The sequence below is a fragment of the Haemaphysalis longicornis genome, unplaced genomic scaffold (assembly GCF_048455015.1).
Source record: "Haemaphysalis longicornis isolate Haplotype H1 unplaced genomic scaffold, Haemaphysalis longicornis Haplotype H1 scaffold_3, whole genome shotgun sequence".
Classification (NCBI taxonomy): domain Eukaryota; kingdom Metazoa; phylum Arthropoda; class Arachnida; order Ixodida; family Ixodidae; genus Haemaphysalis; species Haemaphysalis longicornis.
The window spans coordinates 20,626,894-20,650,914 of NW_027526335.1; the positions used below are offsets into that span (position 1 = coordinate 20,626,894).

Sequence of the window (24,021 nt, forward strand, 5' to 3'; positions counted from 1 at the left end):
TCGACCCTGGCTACAAGAAAGCTCATGCGGGTGGTGAAATGAACGTCACTTGGTCACTGCCGGATAGAGAGAGAGAGAGAGAGAGAGAGAGAGAGAGAGAGAGAGAGAGAGAGAGAGAGAGAGAGAGAGAGAGAGAGAGAGAGAGAGAGAGAGAGAGATCCTCGCATACCTTAAGTCACAACAGCGAACCTACTACATATGGCCCTTGATTACAGCTTGTTGATGAATATTTGAGACATTTGAGATCACCGCCAAGCCTGTATTAGCAAGTGCCCTGTAGATGCCACCACCAGTTGTCCTAAAGCGAAACCGAATCAATCGTAGCACCGTAGCACAAAACAACACTGCCAGCGTGTTCACGGCTTCATGATACAAATGAACATTACAATACAAAAAATACAGTGTGAAAAAAGATAGTGACAGTAAGCAACAATTGTTTTGAAAGGTAAAAAAAAAAAAAACGATTCCACGATATTGCTGCCTTCGCGCTTGATGGTTGCGACAGTCACAGTTTCTTATTCCTCCAATAAATCTATCCGCCTGAGGTAATTTAACCTGAGACACATTTGAAAAATAAAACAGTTATTCCTATTCTTACCTTAGCTGCATGCTAAAGGTGTTGTTGTTTGACAGAGTTTGAAAACGAGAGGCCTCGAGTCTCACAACTTTGTAAAGGCGCTGTCACCGCTGTCACTGCTGTCGCGGGCTCCGGACAATGCTCTCGGGCCTCTTGGGTCAGGGCGCGGGCAGATAGACAGTTGGGATTGCCAGCCACTCCGTGCAGGCATAGTTTTATCGCTTTACGCTTTTCGAAGCAAAGTGTGTAGCGTAAGTACCATTTATTATTCATTTGTCGTTCTAATGGGCATATTTAAAGCACTATTATAGCTGCAGCTGGTTTGCATTATGAATAACGTGCGACGGTGTAGATGCGAGACTTAATTATCACTTTTCATTTAAACCAAGAGCTGCTTCGTTGCGCTGTTTTACCATGTGTGAAGGAAAAAGCTGTGCCTCCAGCTGCATCAAAGTAACTAAAATTGTGTTTGTATTAGCGCACACTCCTTGCTGTATCTCCAAGTACGCATTTGAACTAGCGCTTGCTGCGCTGGTGGAGTTCGCTTGCCTGCTGGTGCTGTGGGCACTTTCAGCTAAGTGTAGTGTGTTGTTTTGTGCCCCCAGGTGAAACGGGGCTGCCATGGAGGAGGAAAGGCAATCCGGTGACGGAGAAGAAAATCCCGTTTCCCCCCAAGCTCAGGCCACAAGGTGGACCCCGAACCCCCATTACCTCAAAATTCTACGCGGGATGGGTATCAGTCGCAACGCAGCTGTAAAGGTGAGCTCGCTTCAGGCCTAATTTGGGGGGACGGTCTCTTGTGGTCGGCAGCTAAGCTTGTTAGGTTCGTTTCGTGAAAACTAATTAACACCTAGAACGAGTCGCTCATAATGCAAGAGCGTGGCGTGTTATTGTGTGCACTTTAAAGAACTACAGTATCGGCAGTTGTTGCAGCAACAAAATGTGGGGGGAGAAATACCACCACCATACAGGTTCGTTTCGTGAAAACTAATTAACACCTAGAACGAGTCGCTCATAATGCAAGAGCGTGGCGTGTTATTGTGTGCACTTTAAAGAACTACAGTATCGGCAGTTGTTGTAGCAACAAAATGTGGGGGGAGAAATACCACCACCATACTCACAGCTGCGTCCCGCATGCTCACTTTTTGCTTGAGAACCGTTTCGTTCCCTCGTTTAATCAGGCGGCCTTTCCCACCTGTTGTACTAATTGTTGAGCAAACATTAGCCATGTTCACGGGTTATTGTGAATATTCGCATCCCTTATATTCTGAGAACAGTGCAGGATGGTGGTGTAGTTCAGTGCGCGTCAGGCTTGTCTAGGGCAAGCGAGCGCGCGGCTTCCGAGCATGCTGGCGACATCTTCTGATAGTGGCTGGGTTGCGCGTACGTAAATCTCGGACAGGCTCGGGTAGGTCGTCTTCTAGCATGGGCTTCTCAAACTTAGAGACTCCACGCCCCACAAGGGGCGCTTTTGTTCTGCAGTGCCAATCGTAGGCGGTGACGCGGGGTAAGCGCATAATTTGACGCGATGCATTATCAGTGCAGCCGTTACTTAATCGCACAAAAGTTTCGATGGAAAGCGCTGCAGTGCGTTCTTGTTGTGTGCTTTTCGTTTGCTAAACGTTAGCTTCAAAAGATTAGCGGAGGTCGTTTTGTAGTATTGCGTAAACGCCTGCTGTGTTATTGCACCGCGTTGAATGACGCGTCTATCTGCCCTGTCAACACTCCCGGCTGCCACTGTGAAAGACAAGCGCCCCTCGATGGTGTTGGCGTCTGCAAATTCGAGCGGTACATGCGAAACGACTACCGGCCTGACCCTGTCCGAGATCGGCGCACGCGCAATGGCAAGCTATCTCCAACCCAGCCGCTATCAGCAGATGTCGCCAGCACGCTTCCAAGCCGTGTGCTTGCATGCCCTAGACAAGCCTGACGCGCACTGTACATAGTGTTCTTACTGTATACAATGCAAATGTGCACTTTTTGCACTACCTTGGGGAAAAAAAGTGGATGAAATGTTAGATCAACACTTTTCCAACATTACGGGATGATATGCAAAAACTGGTTTATCAAATGCCATGCATTTGATCAGCCTTCACCACTTCCTAATGTTGTGCCCAACATGGTCATCTCGAGCTATCATCTGCAGTCCCATTGTGCAGGTTGATGTGCATACAGCAAAGGCTTTATCTGATTGCAGGCCCTCTACTATACTGGAAACCAAGGGGCTGACTTTGCAGCGGCGTGGATTTTTGAGAACAACGATTCTGACCTTGATGAACCTCTTGAAGTGAGTGAACGCTCTTCCTGTATCAGGCAAGCCTGCTACGGCTTGTCAGTGTCTGTTTGTTTCAGTGAGCTACTTTGTAGGAGGGAAAAGGGGGAGATAAACTTTATTTGGACTAAAGATTAGTTCATTTCTGCAGCCATGGTGATGGGTGGTTCTTCTCAGTCCAGAACTCCCTGAACGGTTGCTGCCTGGCGGGCCATTTCAACAAGCCTAGGCTGGTTGCTGAGTCATGGCTTCGGGCACTGTTGCCTCGCCTTGTTTGCAACGCCGCCTGCACGCATGATTGAAATAAGTATGAAAAGTGAATAGGGATCATCGTCTGAAATGGCTAAAGAGGGAAGTTATCGTGCCAGACCCATAATCAATCACATAGCGCTTGTCCACATGGGAGACTTACTGAAAAAGGCATACTTGAGAACTGTGAGGATGTATGTGCTTACTTAGACTGATACCCTCGCATGTGCAAACGACACATACCCATGCTCAAACGGCATGACTGAAAAGCATTTAACGAGCGTCCGGTGAAGCAATGGGCCTACCAATGCCTAACTTGGGGCTATAAAATGGCTAATTTGGTTCCCCCGCACACACACACAAAAAAGGAGCTTTCACAATATTTTGTGGTTGGCACAACCCAACCGTCTGTGTGATATTTTTTACTGTGCTGTTTTTCTTCTGAACGAACTGTCCTTTTCCAGCTTGAACCTCTGGATGAAAGCGACACAGAGGATGATGATGCGCCGGAGACCTTCAAGATGGTGTTTGCAGTCAACACTGAGCTGGACATGGGCACAGGAAAAGTGGCCGCTCAGGTGGCGCATGCTGCCATTGGCTTGTACCGGTTGCTTCTGCAGGACGAGGCCAAGCACGCCAACATGCTTCTGCTCTGGGAAGAGTATGGGTAAGCCACGTGTATGCCTTTCTTGACAAACGGGCGTGTCCTTTGCAAACACCCGCAAAATAGAGGCAAGGGTACACTCTTGTCGGCTTGTAAGGCTTTGGCTGTTCCCAAGTTCCTTTTGTTTTTCCGCACTGTCTTCTTTCTGTGACCTTTTATGCTCACACGGGCAGTCCCATTCATTTAATCTCAAACCAGGCATTGCCTCAAAAGGGAGGGCTGCCACCCACAGAAGCTTTGGAGCTCCATATTTTCTGCTTTGCAAGGCATTTAGCCTTAGCAGTACAAGCTAGCTCTACAGTGCATGCCTGCAATGCATCTAAGGCCGTACGCATAAACCTTCACTGGCGGAGGGGTCAGAGATCTCTCCGTTGTTATCTGGAGTTTCAGACAGTCACCAAAGAAGATAAGGCCTCGCTATTGCATGAAGTTTTACTAGTAAACAGCTTAGCTGTGGAACTTCTGTAGAATCTCATAAGCAGGTGTGGTGAAGCACAAGTGTACAGGAAAGGTTTCTTCTTGAAGCACAATGTTTTAAAAAGCCACATTCTCATAACAATCACTGCAGATTGTCTACACCCAGTCACTAAACGTACGTTATGGTCAGCATGGCAGTGTTCATGTCTTTTCTCTCAGGCTTCTGTGTTGGCAGAGCTGTGGTCGGTGTGTCTGGTTCCACGGGTGTTTCCTGTGGGGTTTATTTGTAGTGGTCGTGCGTGGGAAACCTCCTCAGTGTAATGGTTGTCCTTTCCAGGGAAACCAAAATAGCTCTGCGAGCCAACTCAACCGAGCACCTGTTGGAGCTTGAGAAGAAAGCCACAGAGCTAAACCTGCCCACATATCTTGTCCACGATGCTGGGAGGACACAGGTACTGGTGCCAATCCATCCATGCTTTTCTTTTTATGGAAGCATATTTCACAGCATACCAGTTTATGGAATCGGGCTGGGTGACTGAAACACACTGTGTGCACATGGCATGGCAAGTGCTAGCCACGTTAGCACCAGATGAATGGTCATTGTAGTTTTGTGCTCTGCCATGAACTGGGCATTACTTACCAGGAAAGGCTGCCTATTTTGCATTTGCAAATACTCATTGTTCAGTGTGTTCATTCCTCAAAAAAATTTACTTTGTTGTTATAAGATTTCGGGTAAATACGTACCCTAGTATATTTTGTAGATATGGAGGGAGGTCTGGATTCCCTGATGATGTTCTTTTCTTATAGCTCTTTTCTTAGTTACAAAACACAAAGCACACACTCACTGTGGCATTCTTTAGGGGCCAACATACCAAAATGTACCTGCACAAAGGGGGGTGAAAATGTCCTTCCACCCGCTGTGGTGGCTCAGTGGCTAAGGTGTTGTGCTGGTGAGCCCAAAAACGCACACTCCATTCCTGGCTGCAGTGGCTGCTTTTCAAATGGAGGCGAAATGTGAAAACGCCCGTGTGTCGAGATTTCGGCGCACTTAAAGATCTCCAGGTGGTCAAAACTAATTCGGAGCCCTCCACTATGGCGCACTTCATTGCCTGTGTAGTGTCGGTGCGTTAAGCCTCACAATCAAGGAAACTGCGGAGGAATAGTCAAGGTTGACTTTTTCTCAATGGCTGTCTACGCATGCATGGCTCAAGTGGGCGCCATTCTGCCAGGCAGTGAGAGAAGTGAAAAAAGAAACAGCAGTGAATTAATCAGAGAACGAAGTGCGTGAACTCCTGGCCATGCACCCCTGCCGAGCTAGTTTGTATTCTTGTCGTTAGCCTTTCGGCCTGCTGAGAGCCCCCCATATGCTATAAAGGAGTCCTGAGGTGCGTTCCGTTGATACCAAGGGGCGCGGGCAGACCCACACAGTACAGTTCAGCTAATCCACTCCCGCAATAATTTTGTAAGTGTAACCAGTAGTAACATAGTTGTCACATATCAAGAGAGCAGTGCGTTGTTCTCACCCTAAGCCCTTTGTAGCACTGTGGAAGGTAGCGCCACACTGGTTCAAGGCTGTGGCAGGCCCAAACAGGTGTACATCAGCAAACAGCGTCCAGATTGAAGCCTCGTCGACCAGAGGGACTCAATTCATGTGCCTCCCGCTGCGTTATTGGCAGTATGGCTGCAACATCTGTTGTGCCCCATGAAGTTCTGCTATAGTCTTTCCACTTGCAGCCAGTCATGGGCACGTTACCGAAAAAAAAGTAACAGTGTTACAGTTACAGTTACCTAACCCAAAAATGTAACTCTGTTACAGTTACAGTTACAAATTTTCCAAAAGTAACTAGTTACAGTTACTGGAAAAAAGTAACGTCGTTACTTTTCCGTTACTGTATAAAACTAAGTAATAGCTAAAAAAATCGGCTTATATAATAGAAACGTACGAAGGCATGCAGGCAGTAAAAATTACACGTAGTAAAGCCTACACGAGGGGAACCTAAAATGATGCACACTCATGCCCTAACCAACAATTGTTGTGTACGCCTCATTTTTTTTCCTTACGGAAGTTTTCTATCCATCATGAGGAACTTTATTTTTTTGTTGCTGCACTCTCGCTGTAAGAAATTTATTTGCACACATCAGTGTAGCATAGAATTAGTTGTTTTTCAAAGTTTGAATCGGAGAGGCCGAACTTACACTATACAGAGCTGGAGGATGACACAGCCGAAACAATCTTTCAATGTCAACTTAATTTATTTTCGCCTAGAATGCCGTCGCTTGACCGCCCCGCGTAGTGAGAGAGAATGGGAAAAAGGGGGTGGAGGTGGCGGGAAACGGACGTGGGAGTACATTGATTGTCGAGCTGTTTTAAAAGATACCCCCCCAAAAAAAGCGCTTCGTTAACTTTTTGTTTCGTACTTGTGGTCGGAGACGGGGACCAATTTGAGCCATTGACGAAGCGGCGTTTGTCCGTGGGCCCGCGGAGTCGTTCTCCCGCCCCAACCCCCAGCCACCCCCATCCCCGGAATGAGACAAAATATTTCCAAAGGAAATAGAAACTGAAGTGGTGAACGCTTTACTGTTTTCCCCCTCCCCTTCCCCCCCCCCCTCCTCCCATGTCCTCACAAAGGCGGATTTTGCCGTTTTGACGGGAAAACACTGCTCTCACAATCCCAGCCTTCCACAGCAATCATGTCGCCGATCCCATGAACCCCTCTCTTCGTTTGCTTTGAGGCGTAGGCCGAACGAAGCTCGCCCAAGCTCGCACCCAACATTCAGGAGCACATATAGCTACTGTTTTCGTTTCGGCCACAGCCTTCGAAACGATGTCGCGAGGCTTTCCAAGAACATTTCTTCGTGCAGTCGCAGTGTGGTCAGACGTCTTTGGGCCAAGATGCTGGCTGGTGTGAGGGCAGCCGGGGGCCACCATTGTTGGGGTCGTCGTGTGTGTGGAGGGGCGTGAAATTTGTTAATTCCTCGACCTCGTTCGAGCATTGTTGACAGCTCGATGAAGCCTCTAGACCAGGGGTCCCAAACGCGTGGTCCCAAATACGGCCATCAGTCTCGCACAATGGTCGCAAGTAACTGCGACTTGTGAATCGAACATTCTAGAGTGCGCTTAGGGCTAGACGGGCGCGAGGCCGCCGAGAGACTCCCCGCGGCGTTTTATGACCCGGCAAGCGGGGCTGCACGTCGCTAATGAAAAAGAGACGCCCTGACCAGAGTTTTCCAGGCTTCCGCGAAAGTGCAAAGGTTTCAGAGCGTTGTGCGGCGTTTGTGGGCGTTTGTTTTCCTGTTCGCCTTTGTGTCAAACACTTTTACTGCGCCCCAGATGTGGCGAAAATAGTGCAGCCGCGCGTCGGACTATAGGTTCTGGCCCGTCAACATGCATCCACGTGCGCTTAGGCGCGTGTCGCAGCGTATGGGTGAGAGCGATGTCGCGCTGATGGCTAAAATACTGCAGCTTAGACTTAGAAACTTCGAGCCCTTAGTGGACCGCGTGGGACACCACGCACACGTGCACGCCTAGACATTTCTAGACCAGATCTTTTTCACCCATGCAAAGGGAGGGAGCTGGCATAGATGAAGTAGACGAATGTTCTGCGGAAGAAAGGCCGGAAAAGTGAAACGCCAAACTGTACATCGGTCGTTAATGAGTGTTGCTGTTGGATAATTTTTTATAGAAATAAAGTAACTGTAGCGATATTTATCGTTACAGTTACTCCACAAAAAAGTAACAGTGTTACAGTTACAAGTTACTCTAACTTAAAAGTAACTAGTTACAGTTACAAGTTACTGAAAAAAGTAACTAGTTACCGGTAACGCGTTACTAGTAACTAGTTACTGCCCAAGACTGCTTGCAGCCCTTTGTGTTGTGGAGCATCGGCATGAAATAATGGTGTACCATCACCTGTCTCTTGGCTTCAAAAACATTTTGCTGGCTAATCCGATAAATTGTCATCTCCAGATTTCTTCCACAAGTGCCGGTAACAGAGTATCATCCACACATGCACACATATTTTTTTCTTGCCGACACTGAAAGCCCATTGTGCTGCAGCCAGTAATTGCCCTGCACTCGTCCAAAACGACAGTTAAAAAGTGGACACGCTTTGATCACAACGTGATTTGGTTAACACTGTTCACCACGATGTTTGGACTTCTCTCCAAAATCAACGGGAGGCTTGTTGTCTTGGTCTGCACAGGTTAACCAAAGCCCACCCTGAAGCAGAATGCACACTTAATTTTGTAATGATCTGTCAAGAGTGTGGCACGATGGTTACAATAAGGGATAAATCCTAGAACATGTATGGGGGTGCATAAGCATGCTGTTGAATCCCTCGAAGCTTATTTTAGCCCAAATGCCACTGTGCTGAGCTGATGCGTCAACCTTGTTAAATGCATTTTTTTTTTTTACCTTTATACCTTGTATTGTTCCTTACAATTGTGACTCAAGTGTTCTTGTACTTTGTACGTTTCTTGTCCACTCCTGCTTGGGCTATCAAGCCTGCAGTATTGAATAAATAAAAATAAAAAAATAAATAAATATACCATGCTAATCAACAAAAAGGGTTGGCATTAACACAGCCTGCCAACAGTTGTCAGACGACGCTAGGGCTGTTTGCCACACTAAAAATACATGGGAAAGCTGTCCAATAGCAGGTCTTCCTGCTCAGTGACGCTAGGTGCAGTGACGATGTGTGAACGCACATAGTGATTGAAAATTTATGAAGAAATGGTGTTAAAACTTTGCAAACTGTGACTGTTACCGTCTGAAAAAGTTACACTTGGCACAGGTGCAATTAGCCATGCAGCACTATGACTGCACTGTTTCTTTTGCTCTGTTCAAAGCATGTTTTGAAACGCTGTTCAAATACGTTTGGGGGATAATCTGACAACTGATAGGGCCGTGGCTCAGGAAGAGCACGGCATGGCGCTTTTCAAGTGCATTCTCGCAGCTTCAACTTGTAAGGTCATGTCCCAAGTTATTCCGTGAAATCGTGGTTCCAGGGGTGGCCACAAGACAGTTGCACTACTGAAAAGAAAAAGTCCATTGCACCTTTGTGTGGACACTGCCTTGGGGTGTGCAGGTATATTTTGGTGGTCATTTTGTAAATTTTCATTAATCCTTAGATTTGTTTGCACCATCAAGTTCCCAATGGCTGATAAAACAGTGGGACTGTCACTGAATTCTCTGAAACAGTGCCAGAGTCCTTCAGTGCTTTTCTGGTCATGAAACTCTGCTGTAATGATATGAGAGGAGTTTGCTATGTCACTGAAGCCGCTGCAGGGCAGCGTTGGGGGCACGGAATGGGCAGACAAGACCTGCGCGCTTTGTCAACAGAGCTAGGCTCCTACGGAATCCAATGATGTTGGCAGGTTGTTTTTGTGGTTTCAAAGTAATAAGTCTATGTTACGCCTTGAGTCATATTGTAGAGACCGCTTTTGGCCTGTCGCTATGATAGCATGCTCATTACAGCCACAGTCCTTCAATGCTTTTCAAAAAACATTGAAGGATACTGAAGGACTCCAATACAGCGATGAAGGGCGAAATGGCTTTGAAGTCCAGGGGTTAACTATTTTTAACCTACAGACGGCATTTGGTTGCAATTCAAGACATACCAGTTAACAAATGTACACAATTTACTTGAAACAGAGAAATACCTAAATGCACTTAGCCAAACATACGTCGCGAGGGTCTCCTGACATCTGCCCTCATTTGCGCTCATTCCGTAGACTTACCCTCGTGTCTAGCTTCTTTAGATCCACCCCAAAAGACCAAACACTTCAGTTTTATTACATTAAAACCACGCCTTCAAGGTTGTGTCCCAAAAGAGTGTGAGGAGAAACTACAAACACACACACACACTGGGCTGCTCATTGGCGACGTTGACCAAAAGTTTATACACAATCAATCACTTGATCCACAGTCACACTGTCACTCAAAGTCCAAGCAGGGGGGAGACAGCTGCGCATATTGCGCAGATTTGATACAAATGTGTTTTCCTGCGCCAGGCTGCTCCAAAGGCTTAAAAATCGCAAAAATTGCGCCAAACTGCTCCAAAACGGTCTGAGAGCCAAGGATTTTAACGCTCCCATCAGTTTCGGTGTGGAAAAATGCTTACTGACAGCATAATCTTCCAGCACCCCCAAGGTGATGCTGTTTGTAGAGGTTTAATTGATTGATCATTCCATTAAAACCTGCTTAAAATTGTCCCTGAGGTAGTTTTTTTTTTTTTTTTCGAAAGTCACAATGTCGGGTTGCACATGTTATATTCTGTGCGTTTTTTAAAATTTCCCATTGAAAACCATTGCAAAGTCCTGTATAAAAAATGCTTAGGTGTACTGAGGTGTCAAACCGCTTGTGCAAGTTGATGAAAAAACGGCAATTTTTGGAGTGCCGTATCTCCAGAACGACATTACTGGGCACCGCCACCTTGGTGTGATGAAGATATGAAAACATGGCCGCCAGGCGAAGCAGTTCCTTGTGGTTCAGGCAGAGCGCTCTTCGCCAATTTCTACCTTGGTTTTAGTTATGGGGGGGTGGCTGGGTTTACATTTAGTCGTTTGATCGGTTGCTGGAAGGGGCGCGACTCAAAAGACGGGAGCTCATCAAAAACAACATGGCGCCCACGAATTCGCCGTGTTTCGGCCTTGAGTGTGAGGCCGGTACGTGCTTGAAGTGAAATTTCGGACTCGTTGCGGTGTTATAAAACACTGAGTTATTGATGCCTTTCCCAGCGGACTTGCGAGCAACGGGAATGGGATGATCGACGCTGCAGAAGCAGCGGTGCAGGCTACATCGCCGCAAAATGTTGAAGCAGTGTCCGATAGCGGGGCGGGATATTATTTCACGCTAGTAATAATGGTTCATTTATCTGAAGTGAAATTTATTGCCAAAAGAAGGGAGGTGGATAAACATACCAACGTTACTCAGATTACGATCGTAGTGAACATGCACCTTGGGGATAGAAATGGGAGGGCTGGTGGGGTGCGACGACTGTGACCTCGCTTTGGCCGTGGCTCTACACTTGTGCGTAAAGACGAGTCTGCATGGGATTACAGAAATAAGAATTTTGGCATTCACATGATAATAAAAGTGCCTTACGATCGCTTAGTTTTTCAATTCGATATTATCAATGGAACTTCACGCTATCTATGCATGGAGCCTAAGAATTCAAAAATGGCTAGTAAAAAGGCAGTGCAGTTCGTACCTTGTGATACTCTGGTAGAAAAAACTTTATTGAAAGGCTGTTTCAGTGTTATGTATGTTCGAAACCGATTAAGAAGTGCACTTCTCACCCGTGAGTTGCCAAAAATTTGATTTTTTTGGCTCCTAAGGTGATATAATAAATGTCATTCTTCTGCTCCAAATCAAGGTTCTTCTGCTCCAAAATCGATATTTCGCTGCTCCAAAAACTGCTCCCAAATCTGATTCAGCTGTCTCACCCCTGTCCAAGGTATTCATCAAAGCACAGGCACATCACTAACGAAAACCAACCAACTGATAGCAACACTGAGTGCTGGCCATCGACCCTCAAACAGCCTCTCTAAAGTATTATTCCTACTATGCGCACCAAATTATGCTCGGTGCCACCGAAATACCCACCTTTGTCAACATGGCATGTGTATTACAAAAGGAGCTGAAAGTCCCTCGTCACACATATCCGCCGTCATGGTGACACTGTAAATCCAGAACGAATTTGAACCTCACTGTATACTTTGGATGATACAATTTCTCCAGGTGCCGCGGTGCGGCTTTCCCTATTCATCTCTGGCCCCACAAATGACGCCGCATCAAGCGTAACCCCACCGACCAGGACGCACCCGCGCTTTGCATGCTCTAATGCACTAATTACCCCTGGCAACTAGAGAGACCTCCCGCCGGCGTCACAAGTTACCCTTGGCGCCTCTTAGACCTATGACAACAAATGTGGGGCTCGCCGCAAAAGGGCATTGACAGCCTCTCCCTGGCTGGGAATATTTTTATCAGCTAGACGTGCATCCCGGCTTTCCTAAGCAAACGACGAAAGGTGAAAAGCGCTCCTGCGGCTGCTTCTAGCGCCCCTCGAACACGTCAGCCCTGCCGGAAAAACGAAGGCACGCAGGCTCTACAACAATAACGCAGCTGCCAATGATCTTCATTGATTAACTGAGGTACTTGGACTGGACAGTCCGTCTAAGCCGTTTTCAAACGAATCCAACGTGCCTTCCTCGCCTAGTGGAAGCAGCAGATGGAACTACGACTTCACGGCACAGCATCTAAGTGGTAGGACATTTCTGGGACCGCAACACATTCGGAAATTAGAGCTTCCCGAATGACCTTGAACGGCTGTACAGTATTACGTGGCATGCACTTTTGTTCGTGCATTGCCTATGAAACATTATCCTGTTGAAGCTCCGTGAAAATTAACACAAGGTAGCTGCAAACTCGGAAATTAGAATCTTGAAGATCAGCCTGTATTCACACGACGAAACCTTTGAAATATTGCTGAAGCTCTAAGCGATAAGTGCACAGGACTGAAGTTAACTTTAGTAAACTGTTAACACGGGAAATCTATAGCTTTATTTTTAGCACCGTAGTCGCGGTGAACATTAGCTGCATAACAGTCGGATCGCATATCTCACATGATTGGCGTTGCACAGGACTCGCTGCGTGGCTCATATTTGCGAGTTCCAAAATCTAAGGCTATGCCAGTGTTAGAAACCCAAGTAAATAACCTTCACCTAATAAAGCACAATCTTACGTTGCCTTGCATGAGATAAAAATAACTGGTGCAACAACACGTACATGGATAATTCCTGCATAGGCACGACTGGCTCCATCAAAGCGCTGATATCTTGCAAAGGCTAGCGAAGAAAGCTTTTTCACACGCGAATGCCGCAACCCCATTGTATGTCATACTGAATGTGAGTGATAGCACAGTATTCTCTGCGCTGTCAGCAACTGCCGCAAACAGGCAGCAGCTTCAGCGGTGCATTGTGCCCGCAAGTGGCGCGGGAACGGAATGCCCCCTCCTTGACAGCGGCAATCCTAGCAGCAACTTTTGTCCCTTTATAGAACTGTGGCCACAGTTTCGTGGCCAGGAAAGCATTCAGGGACTCTGGTAGTACTAATATGTGATGCACCAGCCTTTAAGGTTGCCCATGTAAACCAAACTTTTGCAAGCCACTTTTTGGATCATTGAAGAAACAGTTCTTGTGATTGTTGGAGTGAGACTAGTATGAACATGCTGCACAGCGAGGCCTTGTTAAGCTGTAATTTTGCGCTGTTTTAGCTTCTGCATCGAAGGTACCAGCTCTTCCAAGTTCACACTCTGCACTCTTGTGTCCTCTTTTAGATCCCAGAGGGTTCAACAACCGTTTTGGGAATAATGGGACGATTGGACATTGTCGACCAGGTGACTGGTGGCCTGCGGTTACTCTGAGCAGTCGCTGTCTTGCGGTGGCAAGGGGTGAAACGGAGAGCAAAAGCATCAGGGCCAGCCTTTGAGGCCCGCGCAGCAGAAGCCAAAGAAGCCGCAGCTTCTCACCCGCTTGTGTCCGTATATATGACAAAGTTCCTCAAGATGTGCCCCGGTAGCCCCAAGGTGTGCTTTCAGGTGCTTCAGGCCCACTGCTGCATATTGGGCATCAGGCTCTGGCAGTGCTTGTGGCTGCTTACGCGGGTATTTTTGGGGGGAATTTGAAGCGTGGTTAGAACAGTTTGATGCATCCTGGTTCGCTGCGTCTAAAAGCGCAGACTTTTGCAATGCTTGTGCTTAAAGGAGCCATGAAGAGAAAATGCAAGTTGGTTTTATTCGAAAGATTTCGTGTTTTATAGTGCCCCCAGCACTTGTCCGGATACAAACGGTGCTTTATTCACTGAGAAATTAAACAATTTAGGTTAAAATTTTGATTTTCCCGCTCAATCGTGCGTTTTCGTGGTCCCAAGTGACATCACGGGAACCGACCGCTCTGCAGCCTAGAGTACCTTCATTCACGCATCCGCCGTACAGGGTAGAGACACGTAACGCTGGCGCCGCCATGTTCGGTTGCTCGCTCGCCGCCGAAGCAAGTCATTGTGTCAAAACCGCGCTAAAATTATCGCCGCAACGCGGTTTACTGAAGAAGTTTGAATCATATTGTCTGTTTCGCGTTGCTAGGTCTCGTGGGAAACGAAAAGAATAACGCGTTGAGCCCGTTGGCCCAATTGCGGCGGCACGGGACCGTTCAAAGGTTGTCTCCACCCTGTAGCGGTGTTGGTTTGTTCCCGCGTTTCTTTACGTTCCGTAACCTAGATGGCGCCACCATACCGTGGCAAGCGTTTGGTTTGTTTTTGCCCGCATTTAAACCTGGCTTGTTTTTGTTCTGGGAGAAAATATTCGTTCCCTGAAACAGTGCTCGCTCGACAAATGGGGTCACGTAAGACACCGTTGCTTGCGTCAATCGGCCAGTGTCGTCTGAGACAACCCCAAGCCCCATAGTGCTGTGCAGCTAAACCAAAGCATGCTGTGCGCAGTACGAACAGCAGAACGCATCAGTACTTCTATGTTTACATGTGCTTTCGTAACTTCCACTGTTTGTCCCATCATTCCTATTGCTTTGTAAAGAATGTGCCCTAAATTTAAGCGCAAATCGCTCGTTCGTCTAGTTTGTAAGCTCTACCTAATTTGCGTCTGCTTCTGCCAGCCTCCGCCAATCGCAGAGCTTAGCCCATGTGACATCACAGGTTCTGTTGCGGGAAATGAGCTGGTGGGTCGCATGACCATTCCCGTTTTTCCTAATTATGTAGCTTATTTGAGCGAAGTTTACGTTAAAAGTGGTGTCAGTATGATTCTAACGAGACAATCTTTTGAATGAACCAAACTTGTGTTTTCTCTTCATGGCTCCTTTAAAAGTTGCAACGGAGAAGGACCCAGGGGAGCATTTGTATTTTTTGACTATCATTAGCAGAATAGCGTGTCGGAAGATGTTCCGCAAAGAGCTATAACTTGCTGTGGGATGTCCACAGCCGACTTTTGAAGTTTACAGATCATTGAACAATGAAAGGTCTATAATATCAGTACTGTGGTATGCTGAAATAACAAATTTTCTCAGTTTTAACTAGTGTAACCAACCACAAGGAGGTGTAGAAATTAAGACCTGTTTATCTGTGCCACGTAATTAGAATCATCAGACAAGTTAAAGAAATTACTTTTTTTTTAAATGCGTAGCTTGTCTGAGGGTGTACATAGGGCAAGCATTTTTATCTGGTAGTACTGGCTCGAGCAAGAAGGCCGAGTTGGCCTTCATCTGAGAAACAAGTTGGCTATGAAGTGCCCTGTGCTTGCTGCATAACAGAATGCTTCTGCTTGAAGGCAAATCTTGTTCATCCCTGCCTGGGCCTTGTTACAAGGCACTCTCAAGAGATAGATTATAGCTAGAAATGTCGGCAAATGTGCTTTGCTGTTTCCTCGGTCACTTGTACAGTTTCACAGGAGACCACATGGAGCGGGCAATGAGGCAGAATTGTTATGTTCAGAGGTAGGATTTTTATTTTCATGGAAGCATTTTTTGCTGCAGTGTGTGTAGTGAAGTTTGAAGTTCTTGTCACACACAGTTGGTCGGGTTCTCTGTCCTGTTATTTTTCAAGCGGTTTTTAGCCATTTTATACTGAGGGAGCCAGCCACACAGCCAAAGCGTGCATTTATCAGTACCCTCACACTTGACTTGTGGATTGTGGGTTAGTGGAATGTACATGTTAAGATGCCGTATGTACAGGCTCTATTTTATCATCCTGAATGCAGTTTAAGTGTTCCTCAGCCCTGTAGCCTGAAAAGTGTGCTAACTGCGTTTCAGAACTTGCGAGTGCTACCGTCTTGGTGCATAGTTCTGCTTTTGGAACGGCTGTGTTATGGCAAACGTGCTCAGTTGTGTGCTTTATTTGTCTACAGTCTACAGTGTTAAGACCCTGCCCTTCAGCTTTGGTGCAAGCTGCTGTACATGACGTTCTCATTCCCTAGACTGTCCATCCACTCGTGAAACAGTGGATAGCTGCAAAGTAGAATATAGGACTCCATTCACTGTGAAAATTTGCAACCATTGTCTAGTGTCTGTGTAAAGTTGGAACCTGATTTTGTGACAGGAACCACAAACTATTTTGTAAGATCGAGATACATATTTTAACTAAATGACTTGGTAATTAGTAGTAATTGCATATAAAATTGTCAAATTTGAGAAATCTCTGTTTTTACACTAGCCGTAGTAGTGCAATTTCACAATAACCTGGCCGTGGTCCAGAACAGCTCCTTAGCACACGATGACGCACCTACCGGCATAGCACATCAACAGCCACGAAGCTTGAGTGGCAATCCAGATTTAAACTGTAGGGCTGTTAAACTTTGAATAGCAAACTTGTACACTAACTATTGCTGACGTTTTGGTGTCGCATTTTGCTGGAGCATGGGGTGCAGTAAACCCCGTTTGGAAGCAAAGCCACTTGTGCGAATTTTATGCTGAGAGATATTTAAAAGGGGGGAGGGGGGGACAGTCACACTTGAACTTTAGCCACACTAGGAGGGCTGAAATCACATTTTATCTTTTCTTGCAAAATACTTGTTGCTTTCTAGGTTAGGCTTATTGGGGAAAGAACCCACTTTCTGTAAGGTGCATTGGCGACTGTGAAGGCGTACTGTGAAAGCGTACCACAGCATTCCTTTACGAAAACCACTTATTTTTCAGTGAGCACAATTTTTTTTCTTTCAGTCAGTAGGATTTGTTCAGAGAGAAGTTACTGAACGTCTTGTTTTGACCACACGAATACCCTCTCCTTGTGCAAAGTACGACTTATTTAGGTAGCTGCATTTTCCCTGCACTATGCCAGTGTGCTTTGATGCACCTGTCTGTACACTACATATCACATATACTATTTGAACATTCAAGCTGGGTTGGTAAGTTGAGTGTGCCAGTTTGCGTGCTTTGTATGCTGCGCTTGGCCAAATTTCGCTACGGTTTAGCTGTACTATTTTACCGACGTCAGTGGCCTATGTAAATTTGTACATGGGTAATATATTCTCAGCTACGTTTGTGTGTTTATTCGCTTATTTTTCTCACAAAGGAAATGTGATTATTCTTATTTATTGCTGTAACCAGATAAACAGGTAAAGCACCCGATTCTCGGAACGTGGGGGCAGTTGACCCCTGAACGATGCACAATTTTTGAGTCTGTGAGCATTCCAAGTTTTGTTGTGCTTGAGGTGGTGCCAACCAGCAGATGGCTCACTGAAGAACTATTAAACGGCGCTTGGGAAGATTTTCTTGTGTGTTGGCTGTGTCGGTACTACATCTTGCAGACCGTGTGCGGTATGAACATTGATGTTTCCACCGGAACTCCATTTCAGGGTTCAGCTTCGTAAGGTGCCCCACCAAGTTTTGTATGCAGCTTGTCTTTCCTTATCAGTCGTGTCTCTGTTGTCTTATGCAATATTGTTGTTCTCAGGTGCGACAACCTCATAAGAAAGATGTGCTTACAGAAATAGTTGTTGCTTATCGAGCCCTTAATGACCGAACTTTCCAGCTGCATTGTCTGCTCTTTGCTTGCCCATTGCAAGCACAGCAAAGTGATTCACACCGGAAGAAAATTCCGTTAGGAAATGAGGAAAACTGAATGAAGTCCTTCAAAAAAGTTATGAAGTTTAATGCCCCCTTTTTTTTTCTGCCTTTGGGAAATTGCCAGACATATTCAGTGGTGTCTTTTGTACTGGAGTTGCAGCAGACAGAGCTGTTTTGGTATGGTGTAATGGCTCTTGAGTAGAGGGCTGATTGAATACCAGGCACCATGCAGGAATGGGAAACCTGAGCTGCTGTAAATGTCGTTAATAGCAGTTAGGGCATTAGCAACTTGCCGTTCCACTACTTCTGCTACACCTTAACAGGGCTCAGCATGCGCTTTAAGGGGGTTACATGGCTCTTAAAACTATTTACTATTTTAATTTTTAAGTACCTAATTTGCTTGTATAATGATCACACCCCTGAAGTTCGTCGTCAAAATACGAATTTTTTTTTATTTCCCGCGCAATGATCGCACCCTGAACTTGCCGCAGCCATATGCCGTGTGTGTGCCAAGTCCAGCTGACGATGGTCATGCTTACCTATGTTTCCTCCTCTTTCAAAGCGGACATGGCTACGTCATTGCCGCAGACTTGCCGATATTAGCGATATCGGCACGCATGAGTTTATTATTGGTGCGGAAGAAACTCGCACTAAATGCGCATAATGTACTCACAAGACAAAGAAGAAAACGCGCTCAGTTTGCTGCATCGGCAGCCGTGTCCCGCACTGTGACAGCAGCAGACACTTATTGGTCGACCTGTTCTCACCTTGCAGCAAACTCGTTCCAGCGCCTTCCAAAATTCATGAAAACACTACATTTTGAGTCACTTTGCAAAGCTACTGGTGGTGGTCCGTGGAGTTTTTATTAGGTTTTTATTGATTACTTTTTTATGTTCATGAGATCTACCGTAAAAATTCTGACCTCCAACTTGCCTGTGTTTTCAGCGCTGAACTTTTTTCACGAAAAATTTACCTCGCGTAATGATCGCACCCCTAAATTTGCATCATATTTTTATAAAAAAAAGTGTGATCATTACGCGAGTAAATACGGTAAACTCTGTGAAACTTTCCAGTTTCGCACCGATTTCAAATATAGCATTATATTTTCAGTTGGGCAATTAGTTCCCGAGATAATTAGAGATAATTAGCCATTTTTGGAGGTACAATACACAAAATAGTGTTGGCCGTAGGACTATAATCTTTACATTTTCCAACACTTTGAACCCTGGTGAGTGCAATAAGAGAATTATTAGTTTTTTGATGCACCGCTTCGAACTAGTTTTGCTGCTCATTAAACTTTGGTGTTTGAAATGGGCATTCAAAATGGTTCCTTGCCACTGGTGCCACGAACAATTAATGAGCTGTAAAATTTTCCTCGGGTTTCTTCAGCCAGGCTGAGGGAACCGACCACTCGGATCCTTTTCCTTAATAAAGTCTCTCTCTCTCTCTCTCTCTCTCTCTCTCTCTCTCTCTCTCTCTCTCTCTCTCTCTCTCTCTCTCTCTCTCTCTCTCTCTCTCTCTCTCTCTCTCTCTCTCTCTGTGTGTGTGTGTGTGTGTGTGTGTGTGTGTGTGTGTGTGTGTGTGTGTGTGTGTGTGTGTGTGTGTGTGTGTGTGTGTGTGTGTGTGTGTGTGTGTGTGTGTGTGTGTGTGTGTGTGTGTGTGTGTGTGTGTGTGTGTGTGTGTGTGTGTGTGTGTGTGTGTGTGTGTGCGTGCGCGCGCGCGCGCGCGCGCGTGTGTGTGCGCGTGTGTGCGCGCGCGCGCGTGCGTGCGTGCGTGTGGATTCAAATGGGTGCAGTGTATCTGCCTTTGCTAAGACTGAAACAATTTTCTTCAATCTTCTCCCACTTTGCTAATCACTAAAGGCCATCTAGCACTGCTATGCTAACCCTGCTTAGAAATACGATGGTTGTTTGGTAAGTATGATGAAGAATGCAAGGCAAAGGGATGCTAAAGGCTGGATGACTGAAACATCTTTTGTTGCATGGCAAACAATGCTTTGTTTGCTTAAAAATAATGAAAGCTTGCATTTCTCTCTCGTTACCATACCATTTTTCCGTGATGCAACACAGCACACCATATATCATGAAGATGTACTCGCACACTATATATCATGAAGATGTACTCGCACACTATATATCATGAAGATGTACTCATTCAATGCCTATATAGTCATTCAAGCAGGTTTAGGCAAGAAGGTGCTCCTCTTTAGAGAAGGCATAAAAAATGCCTTTGTGACTCCCAAGCATACCGACCAACTGCCAGACAGGTTGTGTAGCCGATTGCAAGGTAATCTTAAAGTTGTGCCACGTAGGCTGTTCCGGCAATCCTGCTTCAATATTCACGATTTGTGACGTCGCAAGTTGTAGTGCAGGAAAGTGTGTGGGGTGGCAATACCTGATTTAGCACATTTGGCGTTTCCTGCGTTAATAGGCAACTGCTGCTGCTGGATGTGGTATATTTGTGCTCGCGTCATTGTAATCTACTGAGGCCAACTTGCTCCTGTGCTCTAGTGTACCTTTGAACACCTTTCTTTCTAAAACTTTTTTTTAAAGCAGAATCTCTATTGAAGGCTGAAGGCTTGGTCCTCCGAGCTTTTATTTTTTCTTTTTAACCGTATCACAAAATTTGGAATTGTGGTGTGCAGGTAAATACACATCCCTGGTGGTAATGAAGTCGTCATTGGATGAAAATTTCCTTCCTCCAAGCCAGGTTTTTAAGTTTGCAAACAAGAAGAAATCAGATGGTACCAAATCTGGAGCACATAGGGCCGTGGCTCTCAAATTAGGGTCTGCGGACCACACTGGATCCATGAGCACATTTTAGGTATCTGTGAAGGTCTCCGCAAGACCTCCTTTCCATTTTTCCTCCTCGTTTCTGCCAAACCTTGCAGACAAGGAATGAAACTGGCTTTGTGTATGACACATTTGTTAGGTGCGGAGTACCTTAGGATCACACAATGTCCACCCACGTCCGTACGCATAGCATTTACAATCGCAAAAAATCACATGGGCGCCGGCAGGATTCGAGCCTGTGTCTGGTAGACCAGACAGAGTTAGTGTCAGTCGCCTTGCCCATTGGGCTATGACCGTGAATCAGTACCCGGAGTCAAACGGCTCACTCCCTCACCTGTAACGGTGCGGAGTACCTTAGGACCTCCCATTGTCCGTCCATGTGCATCCGTGCGCACACCACCATCAAGCGAAAATCAAGTGAAATTCGATTTGAACCGTGAGTTGCAGTTTCATTTAGGGAATAATCAAGGTGCAACTCACGGCTCAAATCAAATGACGGTCGGGGCACAAATCGGATGTCCTTTCGAGTCCCCGTACTCCGCACCCTCGCCATCATCCACGGAGTGGAGATGGTGCCATTTTTTTACTTCACTTCTGTGCATAGTATGCGCATTAAAGTTAGCTTTTGCCAATAAAATGCTTGCCAATGTGATGGATATCAACAAAATTTATAATGGGGTTCCTAATTGCATTTACAAGCCCAGAAGGGATTTCCAGCACACTTTAGAGCGGCTGACATAGAAGGTGAGGGACCAGTCCAAAGCCAAATTTAGGAAATTTGGACAATGTGATGCTCAGTTTGTGAGACAGTGAGTTGTCTTGGTGAAAATACAACTTCCTGTGCGCTGTTGTGGGCTATTTATTTTTTCAGCTCTTTGAAGGGCTCTCGACTGCTGCTAATACGAAGACCACGGGGATCACAAAAAACTTCAAATTAACCGAACTTCCAATGAAACAAAAGGCACAATAACAGCATGTTGTTAGTCTGCAACACGTATCCCCTCTTGATTCCGTTCAGAACCTTGACTTGTGTCCCCAAACCATGCATAAGACACGGCTTGCCGTGGTAGTTGAGACTTATCTCTAAGATCGAAGCCTGAAACGTCCACTGCACAAACTGTTAAGAAGACGCTGTGCGCAAAAAAAAAAAAAAAAAAAAAAAAAAAAAAAGGTTGAGAGCCTCAAATAAGAGATGCATACGCTGGCGCAAGTCTTAACTGGCCTGCCGCATTATCAACTGCGCTGCCTCAGTTGCGATGGCGCGGACATCAGTGCAGTACATGGCGCTGTTCTTGTGTTGGAAATTTTTTAATTTTATCAAGGAAGGACAGTCACCTTGATGCTTTTTATTCTGATTAATTAATTGTGGTATTTAACGCACCGATGCTATTCAGGCGATGAGGCGCGCCGTAGTGGAGGGCTCCGGATTAATGTTGACCACCTGGGGATCTTTAACGTGCGCCGAAATTCCGTATGCACGGCCGTTTTCACTTTCCGCCTTCATCAGAACAGTGGCTGCCGCGGTCGGGAATCGAACCCGCGACCTTGGGCTCAGCACGTTTTTTATTCTATATAACTCCCAGTTAATTGATTATCCAGCTTTTAGAACAGAAATATTGAGCATGTAAAATTGCCGCAACCACCACATCACTTTCAATTACACAGACATTCCAATTAAGCGACTTCAAATTATCAAGAGTCGACAATAGTCCCGAACCATTCTGGAATACTTGCTTGCTGTTGTTTTTTCCATTGTGCAAGTACATAGTTTGTAAGGATTATTACTTGGCTGTACCAAAAATTTGTGGCTACTGCCTTCCTGGTTGGCAAAATGGTGTTTTCTTTCTTTGAGTGCTTTTGTCTGGCACTCTCCACCGCTCTGACTTCTATTTTGGCTTGGTTGTGTAATGGGGAATCTACATTTACTGCATCGACACAAATGGACACAAAAGGTTGAGTGGTTGTGATAAAGCATTGCCCTGCACCGGAACCGTGGTCCACAGCCAACAATCGCGGCACCTCTCATGCACACAACTCTTTTATGTGCAATACTTCGTGCAGGATCTCTGCACTCTTTCTGTTGAGGTACCTACCGTATTTGCAGTCTTGCACACTGTCATTTCGCAGCTCTGGATAACAGTGGCATTAGTAAATTTTTTTTTTTTTTTTCAAAATATTCAGAGTGGTGAGCTCAAATGGCCATCAAACTCGTCATATTTCATTGTCATGATCTCATTGAAATTTACCTCACTTATCAAACGACCCTCGTACTTCGTTTGATGAAATGTTTCTATGCATTCATATGGAACTGTGAACTGGAGTAGAGTAGGACTCTGACTGGGGCATTATTTTTCATTGTTCCTGTAGTAAATTAGGAAAAGTCATGGTGTCTGGCTCTATTTCGGAGCTGACTGCAAATTTTCTGGCATACTCGTCCCATCCTTATGGTCATCAGAGGTGGGCTGTCTGAAGGGCTGAAATTCAAACCTTGTTTATGCCACCTAACATGCTGTGCAAACTGCTGGCAATGGTGTTAAGAAAACCGTTGGGTGGTATTTTTTACCATAATCTAATTAGAACCTATAATCATGTGCAGTATTGTGACTGCATAAAATACCAAGCAAGGGCCTATTTTTAACTACCCCCACCCCCCCCCCCAAAAAAGTGCAGAGCACTGAAAAATGCAACCGTGAAGCCCCTCTTGGAGCAAACAGTTTTAGCAATTCGCATGGCGTTCTTGCCAACCATATTGTTGGTCCTGTTAGCCGGAGAGTCCATTCTAATCATCATCAGGTAATTATTTAAGATATTGAAAGAGGTGTACTTCCATCTTTGGAGGGTGTTCCTGGCTGGGCTAAAGGCCCCCCCCGAGAAATCTTCTGGTGCTTTCTGGCTTTCGTTAGTGGCATGGTGCATTGTAATGCCAGACTGGTTTCCATCGCTTGATTTACTGGCTTGATGCAACAAAGTTGCCGAGCTGGAAGCTGTGCTATATTTAAACAGTTTTTTCAGACATGCCTGTTGCTCACAGAACGCCCTGGGCTTTCTTCTTGTTCAATAAACTAAAAAAAAAGTGTCATCCACTCTTTCGCTGAACACCGGCGCTCTGTTGCTTAACTTTCGTCAAAGCTTGGCCTTGCCAAAGTTCTTCTGCAGCACACACTCGTACTTTTTGTCCAACTCTTTCAACCTGTACCGTGGTGGCGAGATGTTGCGTGCATATTTTTTCCAGTGTGGCGATGCCATTCCATGACTGCAATTTTCTTAACTGTGTACGAAGGCATACCACAAACAACCGTGGCCACGAAGCTATGGGCACATTGGCATGGCGAGTTGCGTGGATTTATGGCCATGGTTTATGGCCATGTTTACGGTGTGCCATGCATTCTTGTATTGAATTTTGGATTAGGTGAGAGCGCAGCCAAAAGTTCCTGGGGGATTTCGGTCTTGATAGTTCGGGTTGTGAGAGAGTGGTTGGGAG

At 45.8% G+C, this 24,021-nt stretch overlaps 1 protein-coding gene across 2 annotated transcripts in view; it reads left to right on the plus strand.

Annotated features, from left to right (window-relative positions):
* Positions 1-691: 691 nt before the first annotated feature.
* LOC144174101 (putative peptidyl-tRNA hydrolase 2) overlaps positions 692-24,021 on the plus strand; it is a 36,801-nt gene continuing 13,471 nt past the window's right edge. Inside the window, exons 1-6 of one of the 2 annotated variants that reach the window (XM_077702553.1) lie at positions 692-828; positions 1,183-1,336; positions 2,775-2,864; positions 3,563-3,765; positions 4,517-4,631; positions 13,518-17,449. In XM_077702553.1, coding sequence (XP_077558679.1) covers positions 1,199-1,336; positions 2,775-2,864; positions 3,563-3,765; positions 4,517-4,631; positions 13,518-13,604 — 633 coding nt within the window. In that variant the 5' untranslated portion in view covers positions 692-828; positions 1,183-1,198 and the 3' untranslated portion in view covers positions 13,605-17,449. Of the gene's footprint in view, positions 829-1,182; positions 1,337-2,774; positions 2,865-3,562; positions 3,766-4,516; positions 4,632-13,517; positions 17,450-24,021 lie in introns of those variants that run through there. The other variant, XM_077702554.1, reaches the window with a different exon arrangement.